At 46.3% G+C, this 25881-nt stretch overlaps 1 protein-coding gene across 2 annotated transcripts in view; it reads left to right on the top strand.

Annotated features, from left to right (window-relative positions):
* The window catches only part of DCTN2 (dynactin subunit 2), a 752351-nt gene that overhangs the window by 463639 nt on the left and 262831 nt on the right, over positions 1-25881 (top strand). For both annotated transcript variants that reach the window (XM_069653593.1, XM_069653592.1), the window contains exon 7: positions 551-701. In XM_069653593.1, the coding sequence (XP_069509694.1) occupies positions 551-701 (151 nt within the window). The remainder of the gene's footprint in view (positions 1-550; positions 702-25881) is intronic.

Genomic DNA, 25881 nt, shown 5'->3' with positions numbered 1-25881 from the left:
GCTGTTTATGAAAGAAAGAAGGAAACAAATTGGCTTTTGTAGCTCTGTAGCTCAAGAACGCCCGTGTTGCTGAGGCAGAAACATTAGGTGAAATGAGTACAATGGAGGGTACGAATGGGAAGTTACATATCAATGTTTTTGTTAAATTAATTATATTTGGTATTGTATGTGATGTTTATGATCTATGGAAATGTTTTCAATTGTGTATGTTTTTACTATGCACTGTTTTATATGTGTGTGGAAATCCTGCTGTACCACTGATGGGCTGCTCTGCCTAAGCCCTCACCAGAAGACGTTGAATAAGCTCCCTAACCGCAAGGCTTCCTATAACATTCCGACGCATTATATATTGTTTGCAAGATTTTGATACAAAAAAATATTTGTATGGTTTGTATGCAAAGGCTAGATTGCCAAAAATAGTGTTAGTAAATTTCGAACTTGAAAATAAACATTCTGCTACCTCGACTCAAAATAATAAGCACTGAATTAGATAGATCATTCAGCTTTGTCTTACATCAATACTGATTTTCCTCACTCTTTGTTGGCTTAGACGCCTGATGACTCAGCTGGATGCCGTGAAAGAGTCTAGGCCAGTGGAAGGAAAGAACTCGGAAAAGGAGAGATTGCCTCCCAGCCAAAACATGGTCACCTACGAGTTGCACTGCCGGCCCGATCAGAACAAATTCTCCCACGCTGCAAAGGTAGGTGTCTCTTCTGTTGCTCGTCCTCCCACAGACTTTGACATGTAGAGAAGACACCAACTTGATTTTCTGGCAAAGCACTATGTGCTGCACTCTAATAGCCACCCATTGCTTCAAGCTCAACCCCAAAACGGAATATCTTCTCATCTACCCTCCACCGCTTAATTAAAATAATTCACACAGACAACCAACACATATCCCTCTACACGTATTTCAGATGCTTTGGCTTCACCATTGACCTCCCACCTTTCATTCACGCACCACATGGCTGCTGCGTCCAAAACCTGCAACCTACAACTAAACCTCCTACTCAAGATAAGGCATATCCGTACCTTTAGAGAATTGCCTTCAAATGACTGCATTGTATTCAAAGCCATCCACCTCAAAACCATATCTTAACTTCATGACAAACTGAAACCAAAACAAACACCAGACATGCTAGCCAGCATCTTCTACACATTCCACTATGCCAACTAACACACACACAAAAACGAGCATTGAACCAGTGGGCACCCACAGTATGGAAACCTCTATACATTCACATCAACACTGCAACCTCCATCGCCACTTTCAGGACGAGGCTCAAAACAAACATTCCTGTTTCCCACACAGGTAATCCATCCCCTCCAACTCCCCTGCTACCGCCTGCCCATCCTAATCTTACTTTCCTATCGTGAACACATATTGTAACTTCTGTTTCACCGCCCATCTTTTGCCCTTTTCAACTTTTGGGTTACAAATGCTGTGTGTCCAGGATGGGCTTCTGATGCTTGTTAATCTGCTTAGTCACATGCTGTGCATATGGTCCGACATCCAGTGATAACCGCAGAGTATTGCATCTGGTCTTTCGGGGACCGAAAGGGGATGTCGGTATAGGCGTCTCTGTAACACTGTCCCTATCGTGATGTGTAGTGTACCCAAAATCCCTCACGCGCTGAGGTCCCGAGATTGTTTTTTTCTGCCCAGATAACTCGTCGCCCTATAGCGGAGCTCTTACATAAGAGACACTGTTTATCTTTATACCGACTTTGTCGGTTATTCCCCCATAAGTCATTTTGATGATGATTAAGAACTTCGACGAAGATTGCAGGAAGTTTCTACGGCAGTGGATTTCGGTGCCTAAGATCTGGCGGCTGAGGCATCCACATGGCCGGGCCCACACAGTAGGGGGAGTGGGGTCGGGTGGCCATATCTTTCGTTATGTCTTTCCTCTTTCCCCCTCTTTGCCCTCTAGGTCTGGTCATCTTTGTTTATACCTTTCACTAGGGAAAGGACTCCAATTAGGTTCTGCCCTAAGTGTAGGGTCAGATACCCTTGGAAAGACTAGCACAGAACATGTAATTCTTGTCTCCCCTTAGATCACTACGACGAGAAGCGGTGTGCAGCTTATAATCTCCTTCGGCCTAAGACCCTTAAGGAGCGTTGTGTAAAGCGGTGGGCCGCGTACGGTATGTCATGGGCTGAACCCTTTTCCCCCACCGCCACACCCATCCCCGACCCTTCAAGGCCTGACGCAAGTCTCGCTTCAGGGACAACACCCGGCGACCGGCATACAAAAACCACATCACACTAAGCACACAACCCCACTGCGGTTACGTCGAAAAAGGTGAAAGCACCAATAGGGCCGTCGAAAATTTCGGCAGATTCCTTTGATCGGGTAGATCAGCAGCCTTCCCCGCATCCGCAGTAGTGTCTTGCAACTGGGCACTCCAAAAACAAGAGCGCTACCCCTAAATCGGGTTTACACATCAAAGCGCGGTCATCCGACGCTCCCTATAGGCCCGGTAGGCCCAAAACCCACTAGTAGGCCTCCAGGCGAAAAAACTACTGCTAGGCCTTCTAACGCTGCGGTAGGCGAAGATTGAAGACAGTATCGCGAGAATTACTTCGGCAGTTGGGCTGGTACCTACTCTGTCGAAACGCATGGGGCAGGCCGCGGACAAGTCTAAAGACACGCTATGGTGCCCCGATACTCGCGAAACCTACGAGGACAGTCAGGAGCCTCTGACCAACACCCTTGGAGACAAATTTCGACGCCAAAGGGCGGAAGATGACGATTTTCCACCTTTAGGCCCTTCTGGTTCCTCTAAGTGGACAAGGGAGAAATTCAAAGGGTGCATGGATCGTCTTGAAAGGATTGTTTCGGTGTCTGAGCATCCTTCCTCTAAGAGATCTCGTGAAGACCCTCTTTTAAGATTAGCTTCACGTTTCCAAGAAAATCCTGACTCTCAGCCCTCGGTCTCTGTCCACCATGAAGAGATGGTTCAGATGGACACCTAGGACATATACAGTGAAGAAGACCCTTCCTTCCTGCAGGACTACACTGAGGACCAGGCGGATGCCATGGACAACAGGGAGGAAACCCAGCAAGTGGAAACCGAGGCATGGACGCTCCCCATGCAAGATCAGGACACTGATGTTCTATGCCTGGATTCTCCTCCATCCACCCTGGCCCACCAGGCCTCCCCTATAGACGACCAAATGGCCTTCAAAAGGCAGCAGATCACTTTCAGATTGCTACTCAAGAGGCGGTACCTAAACAAGACTTTGTGGAGGACATTCTGAAGGAGAAACCCCCCTCAAGCCAAGCCATTCCTCTCCTAAATTCTGTTAAAAGAAGATTGGCCCCCTCCCTGGTGACGCCAGCTCAGACCCGGGCAGTGAACCCAAGAGTGGAAAAACTGTTTTGGCCAGCTCCTTCGGACCCTCAATATATTAAAGGCCACACCACCCTGACTCCTTGGTAGTGACTACCACCCGGAAACGAGCTGGAGACCCCTTGTGACGGGGGAAGCACCTCCGGATAAGGAATCCAAGAGGTTGTACGCCCTAGTTAAGCGTGTTACCTCGGCAGCTGCATACACCACACGCGTAGCAAATAACACCGCGCTGCTTGCCAGTTATGCTGACGCACAATGGAACCTGGTACAGAAAGGTCACCTGGAGGTTCCTGAAACTGTTAGGTCCAGGCTTCTCACCATTGTGGCCGAGGGCAAGCAGGTAAACCAGAATATAATCAAGAACACTGTGGACACTGCTGAGACAGCAGGCAGGTCTCTGACCCAGGGCACTCTACTCAAGCGGTACGCTTGACTTCATAACTAGGGGTTCAGGCCGCTCTTATCAACAAACCCATAGAAGAAACCAATCTCTTCGGGAAAGCGGTCGATGATGCCCTGGAGATAGCCAAGAAAGAGCATGAGACTCTTAAGTCCTTGCAACAGATAACTCAGAAACCCAAAGGGGTGGTGGTTCTCGTCGGTCCTTTCGAGGGCAGTCCCGTGCAAGTCAGAACTACTACAGCACGGGAAACTATAACTCTGGACAAACATCAGGAAGCCCCGCCTACTACCCACCTAGGGGTCAGTGATGCGGTAAAGGCAGAGGTAGAGGCCCCAATCCCAGAGGAGCCGCAACCTCTGGTCAGAAATGACCAACAGATCCAGGTCCCCTCCCATATCACCTCGGTCGGGGGGCGTTTAACATCTTTCCTCACGGCATGGGAGGGGATAACTTCAGACCAGTGGGTTATAAAGACGGTCGCCCACAGGTACTGCGTGGAATTTGCCTGACCACCACAGTTCAGACCACCACGCTCACACGCCTCTCACCGGACCATCTGCAGATCCTGAATCAAGAGGTGGAAGCGCTGCTGGGAAAGGACGCCATAGAAGCCGTACCTATTCAGGTAAACAAGGGTATTTATTCAGTGTACTTCCATGTACCCAAAAAGAACCTCACATGCGCCCTGTTCTAGACCTGCGCCCACGAACACATTTATAAAACCTCAAATGTTTTGTATAGTAACGCTACAGGAGGTGATCCCACTGTTGAAACAAGGGGACCACATGGCAACATTGGACATGAAAGATGTATACTTTCATATTTCAATGTTGCCAGCACACAGGAAATATCTAAGGTTTATGAAAGAGGACAGGCATTACCAATTCAAAGTGCTCCCCTTCCGCATCGCCTCAGCACCAAGGGTGTTTACAAAGGTCCTGGCAGTAGCGGCAGCACACCTGCGCAGACTGTCCATCCCGGGTTTACCCTTACCTCGACGACTGGCTCATAACAGGGGACTCTTACGACACATGCTTTTTGAACACCCAGAAGACAGTAGACCTTCTGTTCAGTCTGGGATTCTCCATCAACGACAAAACTCCAGTCTCGTCCCCAGTCAAGTAAAACAATTTCTGGGGGCTCTAATCCGGACGAAGGATGGCCTCGTCTTCCCCTCCAACAAGAGGGTTCAGAACATGCTTTTTCAGATCCCTCAATATGTAGCCAGTCGGGAGGTGACGGTACGCAAAGCCATGTGCTTGCTAGGTATGATGGCGTCATGCATATACTTGGTTCCCCATGCGCGGTTGCGCATGCGTCCCATGCAAGAGTGGCTCAACAGCCAGTGGTGTCAGGCCAGCGGACAATGGGAAGATCTGGTAGTTGTCTCGCCAGCCCTCGTTCTCTCTCTGCAGTGGGGGTCGAGGGAAAACCTCCTGAAGGGGAAAACCTCCACCACCCCTCCAGTGGAACTCTCTCACGACAGACGCATCTCTCACAGGGTGGGGGGGGGCTCACCTGCTTCAGCAGACAGCGCAAGGAGTGTGGTCCCCACAAGTAGCATCCAACCATATAAATCTGCTAGAGCTATTGGCGGTGTTCAAGGCACTGAAAGCCTTTCAGACACAAGGGAAGACAGTGCTGGTTCTGACAGACAGCACCACAGCCATGTATTACCTGATCAAACAAGGTGGCACACACTCTCCAGGGCTAGCCAAGCTGTCCCAAAACATTTGGATGTGGGCTCTCAAACACAAGATGTTTCTGTTGTCCCAACATGTTCCAGGGGAACTCAATCTTCTGACAGACATGCTCAGCAGAGATTTCCCACTGCCTATAGAATACGGATGGCATCTGCACGAAGGCATCGTGTCCACGTCTTTGCAGAATGGGGATTCCCGGAGATCTACCTGTTCGCAACTCAGGAGAACGCCCAATGCCAAGACTACACCTCCAGGTACCCCCAGAACCGCTCCAAGGGGAACGGACTCTGGATAGCATGGTCAGGGAAATTTGTTTACGTTTTTCCCCCCTGACTCCCCTACTCAACAAGATAGTGCTCAAGATGCACCAGGAACCAGTCACCATGATATTGGTATCCCCCATGTGGGCCTGCCAACCCTGGTTCGCTCATCTAATGGAGATGTCCCCCTCCCCACCAGTAAAACTACCCTGCCCGTACAACATGTTGTCTCAGGACAAGGAGGAGACCCTACACCCATGCCCACAAACTCTGAACTTCGCAGCCTGGCTCCTGAGGTCATAGAGTTTGGACACCTTCAGCTCCCTCAGAGATGCATGGACATTCTCAGGGAAGCTAGGAAATCTAACACCCTCTATTGCTATGCCAGCAAATGGAAACAGTTTGTCATCTGGTGTAATACCAAGGGTGTCAATCCCATCGATTGCTCACCCACGCACATTGCGCTGTACCTAACCCATTTGTTAGGCACAGGGTTGGTCTTCAATTCCCTAAAAGTTTATCTTGCTGCTCTCTGTCTACACCATGTCACAACAGAAGGTGTTGTGGTGGAAAATACTGGTGATTAAAGCTTTTATGGAAGGGATTAAGAGGATTCAGCCCCAATTTCTCACCCAGCTCCAGGATTGGATCTAAATGTGGTTTTAACCAAACTCATGGGACCTCCCTTTGAGCCAATGCATAAAGCAAGTCTAAAAGACCTTACTTATAAAACGGCCTTCCTAGTGGCTATCTCTTCTATTAGAAGGGTTAGCGAACTACAGGCCCTTTCTATTCTAGACCCTATTTTTTACAGTCCACAGGGATAAAGTAGTTTTGCGCACTCATCCCAGATTTGCACCTAAATTCAAGTTCCATGTGAACCAATCGATCGAACTACCTACCTTTTTCCAGAATCCCACCAGCATGATGGAAAGAAGTCTACTCACACTAGATGTGCGCAGAGCAAGTCATGTTTTACCTGGAAAGAACGACACCACTGATAAAAACAAACCCATTTTTCGTTTCAGTGGCAGCTGGTAAAGAAGGGGATCCTGTCTCTAAATCAGCTATCTCAGGGTAGATTGTCAAATATATCACACTATGTTTCTCTCTTGCTAAGAGAGAACTGCCCTTCAAGCCTAGAGCACACTCTACTCTGGGCACTGGGACTTCCATAGCATTCATTGCAAATGTTCCCCTAGAGTCCATTTGCAAAGCGGCAACTTGGAGTTCTGTACACAGCTTTACAAAACACTATTGCCTAGACACTCATTCTAGGTCTGATTCTCAGGTGGGACAAGCAGTACTAAGACATATTTTCTCTACTGTTCCTTCTCACAACCCACCTCCAACTCCGGGTACTGCTCGCTAGTCTATGCACAGCATGTGATTCAGATTAACAAGCATCAGAAGACATGCATTACTCACCGTAATAGCATTTCTGATGTTTGGATCTGCTTAGATTCACATGCGCCCTCCCTACCTCCCCGCTCGGGGTGGAAGGAACATAGACTTCTTACTATTTTCTCTCTTCATGTACTCACTCACAATAGCCTTGGGCTCCCTCATGGCAGAAAAAATACAATCAGAGGGATCTCGGCACGATAGGGATAGTGTTACAGACACGCCTATGCCGACGTCCCCTTTCGGTCCCCAGAAGACAAGATGCAATACTCTGCAGTTACCACTGGATGTCAGACCATATGCACAGCATGTGAATCTAAGCAGATACAATCATCACGGTGAGTAATGCATGTCATACTTCGCTGTATGAAGAATCTTGAAATAGTATGGTATTAATCATATTTACATAGCAGGTCTGGGCATCGATACTTTACCCCAACAGAAGTTGCTATTGTTATGTTGGTTGCTGGGACTGAAGGGAGGCCAAGTCGGGGTAGGCCGTCCCGAGAGCGGGTGGGAGGGAGGGGTATTTTCACTGCTTGGTTGGGGGGGGGGGGCAGTGCGGAAGTAAAATTGGAAAATGTTTGGCGGCAGAGTACATGGTTAGTGATAAACACTCGAGTGATACAGAGCAATATCCGGCAAACTAGTGTGGAAAATTTGGGACACACCCTGACTTAGGTGACGGAGATTAAGTTGATGTCTTGGAACGTCAGAGGGTTGGGTAATTATACTAAAGCGTGCAGGATTACTGCATACGTGCAGAGGCATGGAACGAAGATACTCCTTTTGCAAGAGACGCATGGCACAAGAGGAGCGGCAACTAGGATAGCACCAACTTAGGGGCCAAATAGATTTTTCACTACCTATTCATCCCACGCGAGGGGGGTTTTGACACTGGTTCATAAATCGATTAAGTTCACCCTGGAAAAGAACTATATAGACAGCGAGGGTAGATACGTGATTTTGCATTGTGTAATCACTGGTGTGGAGTATCTGTTGGTAAACACATGCTGTCCTAACTTAGGCACCCCTGCATTTTTTTACAAGGTGGTAGCCATTATGATGGGCTATATAGGGATCCCGATCATATTGGGGGGGGAGACATGAACCTGATATTCGATGCTGGGCTGGACAGAACAGGGACGGCCTCCAGGGCGTTATCACGGCGGCCCGTAGACTGCTCATGCATATGGCATCATTGGGGCTAAGAGATGTCTGGAAAACATTACATGCGCAAGAAAGGCAATATTAATTTTATTCTTCTGTGCACGATAGCTCGTCAAGGATAGACATGTTCCTAGTATGCGGTACTTTCATGGGCAGGGTCAAGAAAGCAGAAATACATGCCCGCACATTATCCAACCATTTTCCAGTGACGCTGTCACCGGTACCTCACAGCGCCTGGCGCTTTAAATCTGAGGGTCTATCGGATATCGCGTTTAAGGCAGAGATCTGAGCTGATATTGAGACATTTTTTATTTGCAATTACCTACATGATACCACTGCGGGAGTGAGATAGGAGGCCTTCAAGGTTTATATCCGGGGTATGTCCATATCCAGAGAAGCAGGTATACTTAAAATGATCAGGAATGACCTTCAACGTTCTGAAACCAAACTCAAGCGCCTAGAGCAGAAATGCACAACAACATCGAGCCCTGATAAATTTGCACAGATAAGACCAGAGTTGGAAATCTGAGTCGCACGCACTTAGGGAAATACACTATTATACACGGCCACAGGCTGCAAGGAGATATGGGGAGGGAGAAAGGCCACGAAGGACAATTGCTACACTAACTAGACTGGAAGGCGGGCAGATCGAGAAAGAGAGTATAATCAACGAGCATGGTGCCCAACAGTGGTCTGATCATGAGATCCTTAATATTTTCTCCAAGTTTTACAGCGCCTTATATGCATTGGGCCAACCACACGATTTACATACAATTCATTCCATTTTAGAAGAGATTCCCATGTCCTCCGTTAGCTCCCAAACCAGGAAGGAGCTCGAAAGCCTGATCACCCTAGAGGAGATAGTAAAGGCTATAACTGAATTGCCGAAGGGTAAGGCCCCGGGTACGGACGTTCTCACTCCAGAGTTCTATCAGGAACATGTGGCACTACTTGCCCCGCGGCTACTTGAGGTTTGGAATGAATCACTCTGCGAATCTATTCTCCCCCCCACATTACGAGATGCTACCATAGCTATTCTCCTGAAGCCTGGTAAGCCGAGCACTGAGTGTGGACCGTACAGGCCGCTATCTCTTATGAACATAGATACTAAAATCTTTGCAAAAATCTTGGCAAGTAGGTTCCTACCACTCATGCCCTACCTGATCCACGATGACATGGGAGGGTTTGTTTCCGGCAGATCGACGTCACTGAATATTAGAAGGCTCTTCAATGTTATGTCCAGAATCGACCCGTATGTGGAGGCAGTGGCAGTAACACTTGATGCTCAGAAGGCCTTTGACATGGTCTCATTTCAATACATGTATGTGGTCCTGGAAAGGATGGGCATAGGTCCAGAAATTATTAGGTACATCAAATTACTATACACATGTCCTACTGCGAGTGTACTATTTAATTCCCATAGGTCTTCCCCCTTCACACTGTAAAGGGGCACCCGGCAGGATTGCCCGTTCTCCCCTAACCTCTTTGCTCTAGTCCTAGAACCGTTGGCCGACACCATCGGAGCTCGACACGCTTGGAGAGGAATCCGGCTGAAAGATCAGCCAGAGATAATATCACTATACGCAGATGATGTGCTGCTGTACATCAGAGACCCGTGCACAAACCTCGATCTGATATTGCGCGATGTGATCTGGATAGGCAGCTTCTCTGGCTTCACGATTAATTATCGCAAATCAGAGATTTTCCCACTAACTATGAATACCAATCAACCGACGAGTGAGTTCCCACTCCGCTGGTCACCTGAAGGAATTAGATGCTTGGGGGCCCAGATATCTAGGACCAAGCCATCACTACTGACTGACAACTACGCGGCCGCTGAACAATATGTTGAGTCTAAAATAACAAGATGGCGTCCACTTCCCATCACAATGGTGGGCAGACTATCTCTAGTGAAGATGATTTTGGTCCCAAAACATCTATTTATTTTTGCAAATGTCCCCAACTGGCCTGGGAAGCAATACTTTGCTAAACTTCATGGTCTCTGCGCACAATTCCTATGGCATGCTGGGGCTGTGCAAAAGAAATGGGCCGATATGACCCCACCCTAAGAGAGAGTTGGCTTTACAGCCGCCAACCTCGAGCTGTATTGGATAGCAGCGCAGGGCCAGTATGCCTCGAACTGGTATGTTGACTCAGGCTGTCCACCCCATGTTAAACAAGAGCAGTTGGCAGCGGTTGTTGCAGATCTTAAAACATTAATCTTGCATCTGACCTATAAAGACGAATCATCATGGGACCCTACAACTACCAAGTTAATGCTACCATTATTGGATGAGTTACGCCCCTACTATAAATGGCTCCCCATCTGGAGATTCCCCAGAATATAACCCACATACGATATGGCGCTTGTACACCATTGACATGGGTTGGGGTATAGGGCGTTGACGGATCTATTCCCTGATGTGAAGTTCATCACACCCCAGACATGGCGAGCCGAACATTCGGGTGCAGGATTACAAACACAAAAATACTATAGGCTCCGTGCCTCATTCCGATTTATGTGGCCATGCTTCCCTGATGTACCCTCCGATACCCCAGAACTATAATTTCTGATGCTTGTGTAATCTGCTTAGATCACATGCTATGCATAGGCCGACATCTAGTGGAAGCTGCGCAGTATTACAGTTGTTTTTTGGAAACTCGTAAATGGGTGTCGAAATAGGGTGTGCCAGTAATACTATCCATATTGTGACGTCCCCTGTACCCATAATCCCTCAAGCGTGTGGGTTCCTCAGATTGTTTTTTTCCGCCATTGTGAGCGGTCACTAAATATAAGCGGAGTCCATTTTCGGCGTACACTGTTGAACTTTATTAATTACGTTACTGTGTCTTCCTGTCCTTTTGCCGACGCCATGATTCGACGCGGTAAAGATTGAAGAAGACTTTGAAGCTGACCGTCGGACGAACACTTCCAAGGCCGGGCCTTCCAAGGCCGGATGGCGCTGTTGACCCTTTCGGCTTCGGCCTTACAGTAGGGAGAGTGGGGGGTGGACATAAACATGTATGTTCCCACCTTTTACCATAGTCGCCCAGCTGCCTACATACGCTATGGAGCGTACTCCTTTTAAGTTCTGCCGCTCTTGTAATAAGAAGTTCACTTGGGTCGACAAGCATAGGGTCTGTAACCTCTGCTTGAATAGAGACGACAACGAGGTGCATTTTCGGGCGTCTAAACTACTCCGACCGAAAACCCTCAAGGACAGGCAAACAAAACGTTGGGCCCATCACGCCATGCAGGCCAAGGCCTCCATAAACGTCAAAGAGGCATCCAACAACGGCAGCGACGCCGTCCCTTCGGATGGCGAGGGTAACGGGGAGCCCCAGCGTCCCCCAGTGCCAGCCCCTGTCCCTAGTAGACGGGCCAGCGGTCCTGTTATGGGGAAGACACCCGGCGGCAAGGGCACCACACTCCCCCACAAACACACACCCCACGGCGATGAGAGTAAGGTCGCACACCGAGAGTCGACGGTGAAGGGCAGATCATCTGATCCTTTGTCCTCTGGGCGCTCTGAGCGGCTGCTGCAAGCCCGTCAAAACCAAAGTCACCCGACTTGATACTCCACCCTTCCGGCCACGCGACGGCTAAACACGCCGCGCAAGCCATCCCCGCGGTCGAAGTTCGGCCTACATCCGGGGCCAAGTCCAGGGAGTCCTCCTTAACCACCTCTTCGACCCCATTGCTCTGGATACTTCAAGTTGAATGGAGAATCTGTCCTGCCTGCTTGAGTCCAGTGCCATATGCAGAAGGCAGGTGAAGGATCAAGCAAAGCAACAACTCTAGTGCCAATGTACAAATCTATACGGAGGACAGTGGGGGGGGGGGCAGGGGCAGTTTATACACTAGCACAAAGCACTGATAGGCCCAGTGTTCATACATACTACAGAGCTAACGTTTTTTAGGGACATGCATCAGAAGTGCATCCAGTTCATTCCCCCCTTTGAATTCTCGGATGTGTAGTTTCCCATCTTTCAAATTGGTGGGAAATCTACAAATCGGCTGATCTTTAACCCGACTCTACTGATCACAGAGAAAGTGGTCACAGCATCAAAGCTGCATTTACTATTGTAGACTCACTTCACCTATGCTCTTGTCTGCCAAACAAGGCCCCCTTGACAGACACCACATCCCGCAGTGCAAGATCCAGACTGCGCAGCACTTGCTTACTGCAACCTTTCCAAATCAGATTGAAAAGCTCACTTAATAGCTGCATACCTTAAAACAGTATACCGGTATAAACAAAATGACGGTGGTCATGGTATCTATAACGGTATACCGTTACACCTCTAGTACAGGCCCTCTAATACCACACAGATCTAGTGCCCCATCGCAACCTCTCATTTTTGATCGTATTGACATTGAGATCATAATCAGCAAGCTGAAGAACACGATAGCGAGTGGTCCTGATGGGGTAATGAACATCGTATTTAAGGACAATCCCACACCCTGGGCAGACATCCTGTTCCATTTGTTCGCGCACGTAACCCAAGAGAATATCTGCCCCACATCTTGGTCTGACTCAATACTCGTCCCAATCTTTGAAAAAAGGGATCAGAGCTGAACCCTCCAGTTATAGACCGATTTCATTATTGGACACATCCTCAAAGCTTTTCGCCAACATAGTGTTAAAAGAACTCACGGCATGGGCAGAACAAAATCTTCGAGTGCTTGTTTATCTTATGTGGGATCATATTCCGGGCGTACTTTATACGTTGCAGTGATCGATCTGCCCTCCGCGTTTGACAACGTCGACATCTCTAGGTTATGGTCGGAGTGGGGGATAGATCCATCCTTGCTAAGGATGATACAATTGTTGTACTCGGATAACTCCACCAGAGTCAGACTAAATACACTAGAAGAGCAGTCGAAAAAAGGAGTTTGACGGGGATGTGTGTTGGCCCCCTTTCTATTTAATTCGTATTTGGCCGATTTATGGGACAATAGTGAGGAGTGGGGAGGATTTGTTCCAACGTGGTCTGGGCTGAAATTGAGGTGCATTGCATTTGCAGACGACATCCTGCTAATGGATTACACCCCAGCAACGGCAACTTCTTGGGGTGAAAAACAACCTCAAAGCAAATTACCTGCAGATTAATATGGGGAAATCCTACGTCCTGGTCAGCGCGACCAAAAGGAAGTGCAAAGAGTACTCCTGGAAATTGAATAACGCTACAATCCAGTGAGTTGAATCCGTTTGTTATTTGGGTTTTCAGATCGCAGTTAAGAACCAGCGAGAAAGACAAGTAGCTAGAATAGAAGAAAAGATTTTGTCGTGTATGTCAATTTTGAAGATGATAAAACGAAAAGTGTGCTTATACTCCTTGGTCCAACTGATCGAGTTTTATAGAATAAAAGTGTCCCCAATTGTTCTGTATGGGTGCGAATGGATGAACATCTCGTGTAGGAATTTCTTTGCTGTGCTTGAAGGAGAAATTCTGAAACATGTTCTGTGTCTCCCGATTTCAGTACCAATAAGCATCATTACACTGGAATTGGGTCTTACGTCCTGGTGGTCTTAGTACATCAGTAGGAGTGTACACTTGGTAGACACTAGACAGAGCAAGACACAAACCCATTCTTGAAAATATTAAGAAAAAGATGTGACAATTTTCACATTATAGTCGATCTAAACGGATCTGAATCTGAAGTGGTCTTTAAGAGCAAAGTTCAAAAATGGGACGGATCAACGGACCTTTCGGATCTTAATCGTTTAAATTTGTTTGCGGGCAAGGAACTCTTCTCCCTACCATCAAATCAGTTAAGAGCGTACTTAGTGAAATGTCCCTGCTCCAAATACCGTGATTGGTATTTAAAATTTCGACTTAACTGCCTTCCCTCGCTAGAGGTTTTGGGCCCTAAGGTTGGAGTCCCGAGGGAATTGCGTATCTGCAGAATGTGTGGATGAGATTCCACTGAGTCAAAATTTCATTTGGTGATGCTTTGTCCTGCGTTCCTTAATCACAGGGTGCGCAGTTTTGAGCGGTTTATTCACTCAACGTCAGCAGTCCTGACCCACGACCTATGGCATAGACTTATGGCGAGCTCTCAACTGTCACTATCGATAGCCCTGATCAAAATGCTGATAGATCTCTTCTTGGAAATCAACAAAGTAACGGAGAAAGTAATTTTAAACTTAATCAAAGTATGTGAATTTTAATTGGTGTACACTAAATAGAATTGAGGAAAAGACCTATAAGGTGTTAGTTGTGCAATTCTATTAAACGATTTACATGTTTCATATTCTTTATGCATAGTGCATTGTCTTATGTGATTATGTTGAATATGTGTGTATGAGATTTGTGCAAATAGTACATTTCGTACAGCAAACACAAAAAAAAGCTTGACTGCTTTGCGTTGCTTACCTTGGCGAGTCGGGCAGTATATTGAGAAACCCTGCATACAAGGTGGGGTTTTATCTTCCTGACATCTTGCTGAACCCTACCACCGGCCTTCCACACAGACACTAGATTTTGATTCACTAGAGTTTGCTCCGCTCTTCTGCAGGATTTCTCTCCTCCCCTCTGTGTGCTCAGGCTTCTCAGCTCCCAAGCGGGTGGCGTCCTCAGCCAGTTTTCCAGTCAGTAAATTCCTTTGGGTTGCTCACAACTTGCCACGGTTTACTTTCTCATGTTCACCATACTAGTGGTCTCTGTATCCAACGTCAAACTGGCTCTCTGCCACAGGCTCTGGTTTCCAAATGCATCCTGCGCCATAAGGCCACAGCAATGCAGCAGGTTGCCCATATACCCTCTGCTCACAACAGAGTTGTTGCCTCTTCTCTCTCTCCAGCATGCCCAGAACAGGTGGATGAAAACTTATGTTATCACCCAAAGAAAGATCACAAGACCCTGGGAAAAAAGACTTTCGATGTTGCACCTTGCCCCATGACCCCCGAACCACCACCCTTATGTATACCCCATGCTGGCTTTCAAACACATACTTATTTACATTGTTTTTGTATATGCAGTTTTTATTCATCCCAAAATGTTATTACTATGACAGGATGGGACCCGCTTGAATCCACACTCTCAAAACTTCTACCCCCTGTTGGTAGGAATATGGAACCTTTTGCAAAACAATGGAATGAAACTGAAAGGTATCACTGTAATGCTGAGAGATGGACATGGTATCAAGAGATGACACTGACCACATATGTAACAGTTTTGAAAACCTTTGTTAAAATATCCTGATGGGTGGAACGCCTAACTTGCCCTATAGCTATGGTGGGGATTGCCCTACCTAAAGAAACTATGGAAAAGTCTAAGGAAATGTCATGAGTCTGAAAGTTCAACTCAAAAGTCTGCCTGTGTAAACACCTATGCTTGCTCTGAGTCTAATATAGAAATGTAATGTTGGGATGTTCTAACTTAAATAGTGTTCAACCTAAAGTCTGGAGCAGTCTCTAGCCCCCTTCACAAGTTCAGGATACAGTTCCAACCACAAAGTTCCCTTCCCCAAGCTTAAGCACTGTTTCAACCAAAACAACAATGTTCCAAAGTAGCTATGGGGTTCCCTCCCCCAAACTTCAAGCATTAGTTCTCCAAATAACAATGTTCCAAAGGAGCTCAGGGGGGGTTCCCTTCCCTAAGCGTTAAGCACTTGCTCTCAATGTTCATCAAAATTCACAGTGTTCAATAGCGTTTGTATTTCAAAGTTGTTTTCACACTTCTTGTTGGGGCGGCCCGGTCTAGGCGCAGTTAACAGGCTGCACGGCCCACCCATTACAGGTCACGCAACCAGTTGCCCTTACCCAGCTTTGGCGAGTTACAGGGTTTCACCAGTTCTGAAATTCACTGCTTCCCTTTCTTGCTACTTGTTTGGTTCTCCTTTGTATAATGTTCTCCTCAGGTTTCTCGTTCCTCGCTTTTGCTCTCTTATTCACAGTATTCTTGTTTGTGATACTTCAGCGTCTCGACATCCTGTTCTCCTCTGCCTTCCCGCAGGCTGTGCGACTCTCTCCTTTCTCGCTCTCCTTACTGTTTGGAGACTCCACCTTTTATACACCTATGAGTCTCTATCAGGCTGCAGGTGTGAATTCCTAGGCTCAATTGCCTGACCACAATTAGTGCAATTATCAGGACAGGCCTGAGCTTCAGCTCTATATCCTTCAGGCTCCCTCTTCTTCGTCTCAGTACTATAGTGGTGTCTCTTATAGGTAATCATCATTACTCTTGGGGTTAGTTTCTTCTTTTTAGTACTTGGTCTCGCTTCAGGTATCGCTTCAGGTGATAAAGTAGGATCTGGACAGCAATATCCTGCAAACGCTGAGGGAGGGTAAGGTAAGTCAATATCATGAAATGGGGGATACAGTGTCTCGCCTTCATGTACCCTCTGTCCAATCTCCAAGGACCCTCCACCCAGGTGATGCTTCCTCGCTTGTCAACCCCCAGGGTTGTGATCCAAAAGCGATGGCCCTTCCCTGTCCACCTGAACAAAAGATCCCTAGGGAATAGATGTGAGGGCACCTTCAGGTTTCAGGACTACCAAGGGGACTATTGAGGCTTTTGGAGGGGGTTTACAATAACTCTGTAAGAATTTGCTTAAACCAAAAGGGGAACATGTCAGCTGTTGTCCGCACATTTCGTGGGGTCAGACAGGGGTGCGTCTTTGCCCCATGGGTGTTTAACCAATATGTTTCTGACGCAGCTGAACATTCATCTAAGGAGGCTCTATTAGCACCAAGACTTGGCTCTGTGAAGATTATATGGCTGGTCTATGCGGATGATTTTTTGTTGTTTGACCTAACGAAGGTGGGACTCCAGCGTCTTCTAGATGTTTTTTGCCAACAATGCCAAGATAAATGGCTTGACCATTAACCCCGCCAAAACTAAAATCCTTGCTCTATCTAAGGGTCTTTGCAGGAAGAAAATTAATTCCTGGAATTTGGGGGGTGGGGGGCGGTAAAGGTAACTACTTCCTTCAGCTTTACCTACCTTGGCTACTATGTTCGGGCTACTAGGGGCTCGAGCGGGCAGATAAATATGCTTCTGAACAAAGCTAAGGTACTTGGCAACCAGATCCTCAAAATCGATCAAAAATATGGCCAATTTTCTATCAAACCAGCGCTTCTCTTCTTTGAAGGGAAAATAGCTCCTAAATTGACATATGGTTTGGAGTTATATACCGGGTTAATCATCTCTAAACCTGATGTGATTGAAGGCGTCATTTGGAGACAGGTTTTACTTCTACCCAACACGGTCCCTCTGGCTGCAATTAGATACGAATTGGGATATGTTTCTTTACAATCTCGGGTTCATTGGAGGATGCTTATGCTTTATGCTAAACTTAAGGTTCCATTATCTAATACTCTATATGAACTGGTTGGAAGCAATATTGAATGTTCTGGCTTCCTATCTAATTTTTGCAATTTGTGTGAAACTATTCTTTGCAATATTGACTGATTTAGAACAGTTAACCACTAACCCTACAAAAACTAAAAAGAAATTGTGGGATTATGACTGGTGCCTTACTATTGATTGCTTTCATTCATATAAATCTATGGGCCAGATATTTGATGTCATCAGTGATGTCATCAATGATATTTGTGATGTCATCTTTGATGTCCTGGGTGTTAGTCTTAGCAGTGCACGGTGGTGGCGCGAGTTATGGTTGCTTAGCTGGTGTTAGTGTTAGCAGTGCACAGTGGTGCAGCCAGTTATGGTTGCTTAGCCTACCATAACTGGCGAATTTCGGTTTTACCTCGAACCATAATGTCACGGTTATAAAGTTTTTTTAGTGAATTTCACCGGTTTTTAGTAGTGCAACTTAACCATAACGTCCCCTTAACAAAGTTTTTTTTTAGTGAATTTGTACAGGTTTTTAGTAGAGCAAATTAACTTCCCTTTAAGAAAGTTTTTTTTTTACTGAATGTCACAGATTTTCAGTAGGGCAACGTAACCATAACGTCCCTTTAACAAGGTTCTTTTGCTAAACAGTATACACCTTGCGGAGAATGCCACATGACAATATGCTGGCGTACAGCATGGTGACATGTCCCAGAATCAGTACACACTTAACAGTAAGATCTATGCCCCGTGGACAGTGTGGAAATAGATTTTAAATTGATGTAGGAACGTCCACCTTCAACATTTCCCTTACACAGCGCCAACACGTATTGGTAGGCAGGCATTAGCAATGCACTACAAATTATATACTTTTAGCAAAAGTTCTGCTTATTGAAAATGACATCAGCTAAGGCCATCCGTCCTCCCCAAGAAACAGCAGCACTGCTGTAATGAAGAAGCCTGAGAAACAGTGTTGCTACCTTACAAATAACAAACGCACAACATTTTTCGCCGTCCATCTACTGGCCCATATTAGTTTGTTGCCTCTTTGCTCATTGCCGTTCGCAAATTGCCTTATTAGCTGTCCTACCAAAAAAGAAAGCCACCCGTAAACAAAGTAAATATTCCGTTAAGAGCGACCTTTCACAGTGTAAATACATTTAAAAAAAAAATTGCATACACTCCATGTACTTTATATTTCTCAGTAAAGGACATAGACGCAATAATATTTGCCAGTCATATTCTAGATTTGCAAAGCAGTAACGTGTGCTACTAAAAAATAGGATTACTGGTTATAATCCGGCGCGCCTTTGGCGGGTCGGATTACAAAACAAAATCCTTTTTCAAGATGGCCCCCATAGAAAGGGAAGGCGATTGTTTCATACATAGCCCCTCTTCCCTTTCCATGGTAGCCTGCAAAAAGCACAAGTACGTGACGCAGAACCTGTAAATAAACATACAGCGACGTACAACGTAGTACCTTACATTTTGAAATGATAGACTGGATTGTAAAAGAAAACGTTAAGATTTTAGAGTTCGTAAAGTAGGTTTATTTAACAAGAAACTCTCAGAGGCCATCGGAGTAATCGCATTTTGAATGAAATGGTAACAATGGTTCTAAGGGCGTCATTGTAAATGTTAAAGATTAGGCACAGGTTGTTCTTTTCCCATACAAAAATTATGCGTTCTTGGTTAAAGCAGCCGCTTTGTGTGCACAGTGATTTCCAAGAAGGCGCCATGACCATAAATGATGTGATGTTGCTCCTAATAGCGAGTTCAGCGTACGGGCAAATCGAGCCTGGGCTGGCATCCCACATAATTGTGATGGACAGGCAACCGGTCACGAGCAATTGTATTTGGCGTCCAAAAAAGCTGTCACTCGGCATCTAAAACCATGGCATGGACAGTAGACGCGTGAGGGATCTTGGGTACAGTGGACGTCACACTAGGGATAGTATTACTGGCACGCCCTGTGTCAACGCCCATTTTCGAGTTTCGAAAAACAAACTGTAATACTCCGCAGCTTCCACTAGATGTTGGCCTATGCACAGCATGTGAATCTAAGCAGATACAAGCATCAGAAATACGATTACGGTGAGTAATGTATCCCATACGTGTCAATACCCAACCTTTAGCAAAAAAGACACAAAGAATGTGGAAAGTAATACACAAATGTAAGTGGTCAAACATGACATTTTAGTGAAATGTTAGTGTTGACCATGTGTAAATATAGTAACAGGCTACAAATGCCGAGATTCTGCAAGCGCCGTAAGGTAAAAAAAAAATGGCAACTACACAGGAAGACGATAATTCAGTTATGAAGTCAAAATGAATGGACAAGTAAAAAAAAATTACATCTCGTGATTTCAAACAAGACCAAAAGAACGTGCAAAGTGATACACAAAGCTATGTGGGCAAACATAACGTTTCAAACAAGAAATATTAACGCTCAAAAACGGTGAGTGTAGTCATACCCTGCAAACGTGGAAACTCTGCACTCTCCATTATTGGAGGAAAAATATAACAGCGCAGCAAGATAATACTTCAGTTATATTGTCACAATTAGTGTTTCGGTAATTTAAAATTAAAACGCGGGTCGGTGTAGAGTGGTCAAAAGTAAACTTGCATAATATTTACTGCCTCCGTTCTTTTTGGCCAAGTCAGACACCAATGTATTCGCACCGAAGAATCTTTGTGCACTGATTTCATGTGCCTTACAAACGTTTTTAAAACATGACCTTATCAATTGCTATTTTATTCAAACCTTTCATTCCTTGAATTGCTTTTAAAGTTTCCCTTTCGCTCAAGGTCAAAAAACAATTGCCCCTTATACATTCACTACGATGCGTGTGCCTATTGAGCGTGCAACCAAAAAGGCAGCTCATGTGACCTTCACTCAGAAGGCAAATACATTCTTACTTTGCAACAACATATTGAAATCCAATTATGAGAACCGCTACTCCCATACACCTCCAGAATCGCTGTTTCCAGCAAACAGTGCAGATGGCGGGCTTAGTTTTGAAAACGTAGGACGCCAGTCTGACGGCAATATTATTCCAAAAACATTGTAACCCAGACGCACTAATTGGTAGTGGTACAGTGAGCACCAACTTCTATTTAACCGTATGACTTTGGTGACAAGAAAACTCCACTTTTTCAGTTTGTGCTGCCACATCTCATCCCAGCCTCCTTAAAGGTCACCTTCTGAAATAGTATTTCATAAGTGTGACAAGTGCAATGGTGTCTTGTTTAGTATGTGTTACTGGCGATGTCCGCATGCACCAAAACATGAATAAAAGATGGCGGGGGCACCGAAGAAAGCTGATGTACTTAACGCTGTTCCACAACCAATCAGGGAAAGCGCCACATGTCCGCGGACACAAACCTTTCCCCCCCATTCAGTCTATGGGGAAAAGAGACGTTTTGGGACACGCCCCTATAACTTCCCCCCCTGGTCCAAACATCACCAAACTTTCCAAAGTAATTCAGAGTGGCTGATATACTTTTTTTTGCAAAGTTTGGTGAGGATTCGTCCAGGGGGAGCAGAGTTATAAGGCACCCAAAAAGTGTTCTTCCTATGGAAACAGCAACTTCACCATAACTACACAGCCACCAACGTAATATGCGGCAGTGGTTGTGGGCAGGGCCTAGAGGCTTGGATGTATGTCCATAGATATTTGAATGTATGGGTCTACAGTGGCTTATAACTCCACTGCTTATAAGGTCGTTCTTCGCTTCGGCCATGCACCCAAGACTGTACACCCTCCCCAGAACCATCTGAGCGATAAGCAATACTACGGGTGTATGCATTGCTGTGATATGATGTGGTGGATGTGGCCAGGGCCTAGAGTTTTGGGAGTATGGCCTACGGCCTGCAGCCATGCACCAAAACTCTACATCCTACCCACAACAACTGCACTATATAAAATCCATGTTGCCTTATAACTTCAGTGCTTATAACTTTGTTCTTGGGTGCATGGCCTTGGGCCATGCACCCAAGACTCTACGTCCTGGCCAGAACCACCATAGCATATCACACCCATTGTGGCTTGTAACTTCACTACGTATAAATTTGGTCTTGGGTGCATGGCCTTCGGCCATGCACCCAAGACTCTAGGCCCTCCCCACAACCACCTGATTGATGTTTAATACTACAGGGTTATCTATAGCTGTGATATGCTACAGTGGTTGTGCCCAGAGCTTAGAGTCTTGAGTGTAAGGCCATAGAGCTTTCCAAAGAAATTCAGAGTGCACCACATACTTTTTTTGCAAAGTGGCGGGGGCAGCGAAGAAAGCTGACATACTTCATGCTGTTCCACAACCAATCAGTGAAAGCGCCACATGTCCGCGGACACAAAGTTTTTCCCCCATTCAGTCTATGGGGAAAAGAGACGTTTTGGGACACGCCCCTATAACTTCCCCCCCTGGTCCAAACATCACCAAACTTTCCAAAGAAATTCAGAGTGGCCCATGTACTTTTTTTGCAAAGTTTGGTGAGGATTCGTCCAGGGGGAGCAGAGTTATAAGGCACCCAAAAAGTACTCTTCCTATGGAAACAGCAACTTCAGCATAAGTACACAGCCACTACCGTGGCTATGTAATATGCTGCAGTGGTTGTGGGCAGGGCCTAGAGTTTTGGGTGTATGTCCATAGATATTTAAATGTATGAGTGTACAGTGGCTTATAACTCCAGTGCTTATAAGTTTGTTCTTGGGTGCATGGCCTTTGGCCATGCACCCAAGACTGTACACCCTCCCCAGAACCATCTGAGCGATAAGCGATACTAAGGGTGTATCCATTGCTGTGCTATGATGTGGTGGTTTTGGCCAGGGCCTAGAGTTTTGGGAGTATGGCGCACGGCCTACGGCCTGCAGCCATGCAACCAAAACTCTACATCCTGCCCACAACCAATGCACTATATAAAAACCATGGTGCCTTATAACTTCAGTCCTTATAAGAAGGCCGTGCACCCAAAACTCTACATCCTGGCCATGACCACCACAGCATATTGCACCCATTGTGCCTTGTAAATCCACTACGTATGAATTTGGTCTTTGGTGCATGGCCTCTGGCCATGCACCCAAGCCTCTGGGCCCTCCCCCTACCACCTGATTGATGTTTGATACTACGGGTGTATCTATAGCTGTGATATGCTGCTGTGGTTGTGGCCAGAGCCTAGAGTCTTGGGTGTAAGGCCATACATATGTGAATGCATGAGTGTCCAGTATATGAAACCCATAGTGGCTTGTAACTGCAGTGCTTATAACTGTGGTTTCGGGTGCATGGCCTTCAGCCATGCAGCCAAGACTCTACGTACTGTCCACAACTACCACATCATATCGCACCCATAGTGCCTTATAAATTCTCTACATACAAATGTGATCTTCTGTACATGGCCTTCGGCCATGCATCCAAGACTCTAGGCCCTCCTCACAAACACCTGATCGATTTGCGAGACTACGGGTGTAGGTATAGCTGTGATATGCTGCGGTGGTTGTGGCCAGGGCCTAGTGTCTTGGGAGTATGGCCTACGGCCATGCACCCAATACTCTAGGCCCTGGCCACAATCACCACAGCATATCACACCCATGGCGGCGTATAAATTAGTAGCACACCCATACAAACAAAAATAGTAACTACATCATGTACTCATTTGTAATGTTCACTAACACCACGCGTGTCCTTAGAATAGTTTGAAGTTGCCTGCGCACAGCACTGACTGAAGTACTATCCTTATGAGACCCCTCATTTTCAGTACTTACAAACATCCCGGACAAGGCGGGCATGGCGAATACATCATTAACACCTGACGCCTAAACAAGTACAGTATTTCACCCATCTTACTCTCTGAACCTCGCCAAGCACTGTAGCTGACCAAAACAGTTTCCAAATAAGCATTTCGCCTCTGGTCGCGACCGCGCTGTCGTCGGATCCAAGATGTCGGCCGCATCCACACATTTTGACGCACATCACGGCTCGCTGCAGCCAATCGGCGAAGACATCCCGAGTCCGCGGTCATGACGCCACCCCCTAGCTAATAGGTATCTTGTCCGCGGAGCGAACAGGGAAGTGTGACCGCGGAGCGGACATAGATATCACTAATTTTTTTAGACATATTTTTTGGTTGTTTTAAACGAAAGTACTGGATGGATTGTCACCAAATTTACAAAAGCACGCTTTCAGGACCAAGCCCCTGCCCCTGCTGCAAATTTGGTGAAAATCCGTCCAGCGGTTTGACCTGTAGGCATGCGCAAAGTTTTTCCCCCATTCAGTCTATGGGAAAAAAAGACGTTTTGGGACACCCCTATAACTTTTGCCCCCCTGGAACAAACATCACCAAACTTTGCAATAAAATTCAGAGTGACCCATATACTTTTTTTTTGCAAAGTTTGGTGACGAATCGTCCAGGGGGAGCGGAGTTATAAGCCGCCCAAAAAGTGCTCTTCCTATGGAAACAACAACTTAACCATAACTACACAGCCACTACCGTGGCTGTGTAATATGTATATATATACACGTGCACACACACAATCAGTGATCTCAAAGTGAAATCATCAACACTTTACATTAGAAACAGTAAAGGCAGTTAAAATTAATTGAAACAACTGACACTGAGCAGTAAAAAAGACAATGTAATACAATCTTTATTCATATATTCTTCTTTGTAAATCTAAGGTCCCCTGATGGTAGCTTGAGCAGTCTTTCTCTACCAGTTAAGTAGGCTTGGTGCCTAAAGAGTCAATATTACAGCTAATTACCTGAGAAAGGAGCAGGAAGTCATCAAAGTTCTCGAGAACAACATTTGGCAAAACTAGCAGGTGAGTACAGTTCCAGATCCAACACACTTTGGGAATTTTTACATAAGTAAAAAGAATGTGGGGGTACTCGCCCACTCCCATCACACTAGGGAAAACCCGGTGGGGGGTGAGAGGGTTGGGGCCGTACGCAAGAACTCCAACGATCACAATCAGGTAGCAGAGAGTTAAGAGAGTGGGCTCTGCTTGACACTACTATTAAACCAGCAGAAATCTCAATCATAAAGTTGAAACACGCACAGACTGACTGGTACACCCGCTTTTGCGTTTTTTGGACACGTTGGCTGAAGGCAGGCTATTCCCTTCAGAAGGGGGTAGGATCTGGCACTGAATCAACAACAATGTCTAGAAAAATAGGATCTTTAATTGAACTAATAAAAACACTACTGGCCCACCCCTATAAGGGAAGACCTAAAAAACAGACTTTAAACTAAAGAGGCACTATGGGTTTGTAGAAAGGTCTGCTCAGGCGAAGATTTCAGCAACAAATTGTCAAGTTTGTGAAGATGTCTTTGAAAAGGTACAGAGTGTGGTTTTACAAATCAATAGGCTGTTTTAATGCAGGCCAAGGCAACATGACCACTGCAAATACCTTTAGTTCTTGGACTCGACAGTGTTGAGCCATACTTCGAGTGGATTGTGTCCTCCAACGTATTCCTCATCTTAGATGTATTTCATCCAGCTTTGCTGCTCTTTGGAAATTATTTCGGCAGAGGGCACCGTGCGTCGATGTCGTCGATGGTCCCTCGAAGGCCTCCGTCGAAGGTGACGTCATCGGGTGTATAAGTAGCACGCGTGGCGCCCGTTGGCCTCAGTTCCGTTTTTCCGCAGTTACGTTGCTTCGGGTATTCGGCGCGCCTCAAGTTCTGTGAAGAATAATATATATAAACAAGAAATATGTCCTCGTCATCGACACTGACCACGACCCCGAGATCGGGTTTCAAGAAATGCAAGTTGTGCTGCTCAAAAATGTCGATCACGGACCCGCACCGCGAGTGTTTGTGGTGCCTCGGAAAAGTCCACGACATGGAGGCCTGTTCGAAGTGTCAGGCGATGACGGGGAAAGCCTTGCGAGAAAGGAGAGGAAAGCTACAGGTAGGTCGGAAGGATCGGAAAGCCTCTAGCGTCGAGTCGAGACCCCATGAGGAGAAATCCCCTAGACGCGAAAGGCATCGATCTAGATCCCGAAGCGATTCTCATCGCTCGTCGTCTTTGTCAAAAAAATCGAAGAAACGACGCCACAGGTCTCCCTCCACCTCGTCGTCGGACGAGTCTCCGAAAAAAAATGAAATGCCCCACGAAACATTCGTCTTCCGAATAGTGGGAAGCATTCAGGGTCAAAATGATGGAGGTGTTTGAGAAGGCGAAGCCTCGGTCCGCGCCTTCTTTGGAAGCCGGCCGGGAGCGTCATCGCTCCGACACTTGCGCGCCCTCGAGCCCGGGTGATCGTAAAAGGAAGGAT

This window comes from Ambystoma mexicanum, chromosome 3q (genome assembly GCF_040938575.1).
Source record: "Ambystoma mexicanum isolate Mex_15411 chromosome 3q, UKY_AmexF1_1, whole genome shotgun sequence".
Lineage (NCBI taxonomy): Eukaryota > Metazoa > Chordata > Amphibia > Caudata > Ambystomatidae > Ambystoma > Ambystoma mexicanum.
Note: the sequence above shows the minus strand (reverse complement) of the source record. Positions and strands in the feature narration are given on the sequence as shown.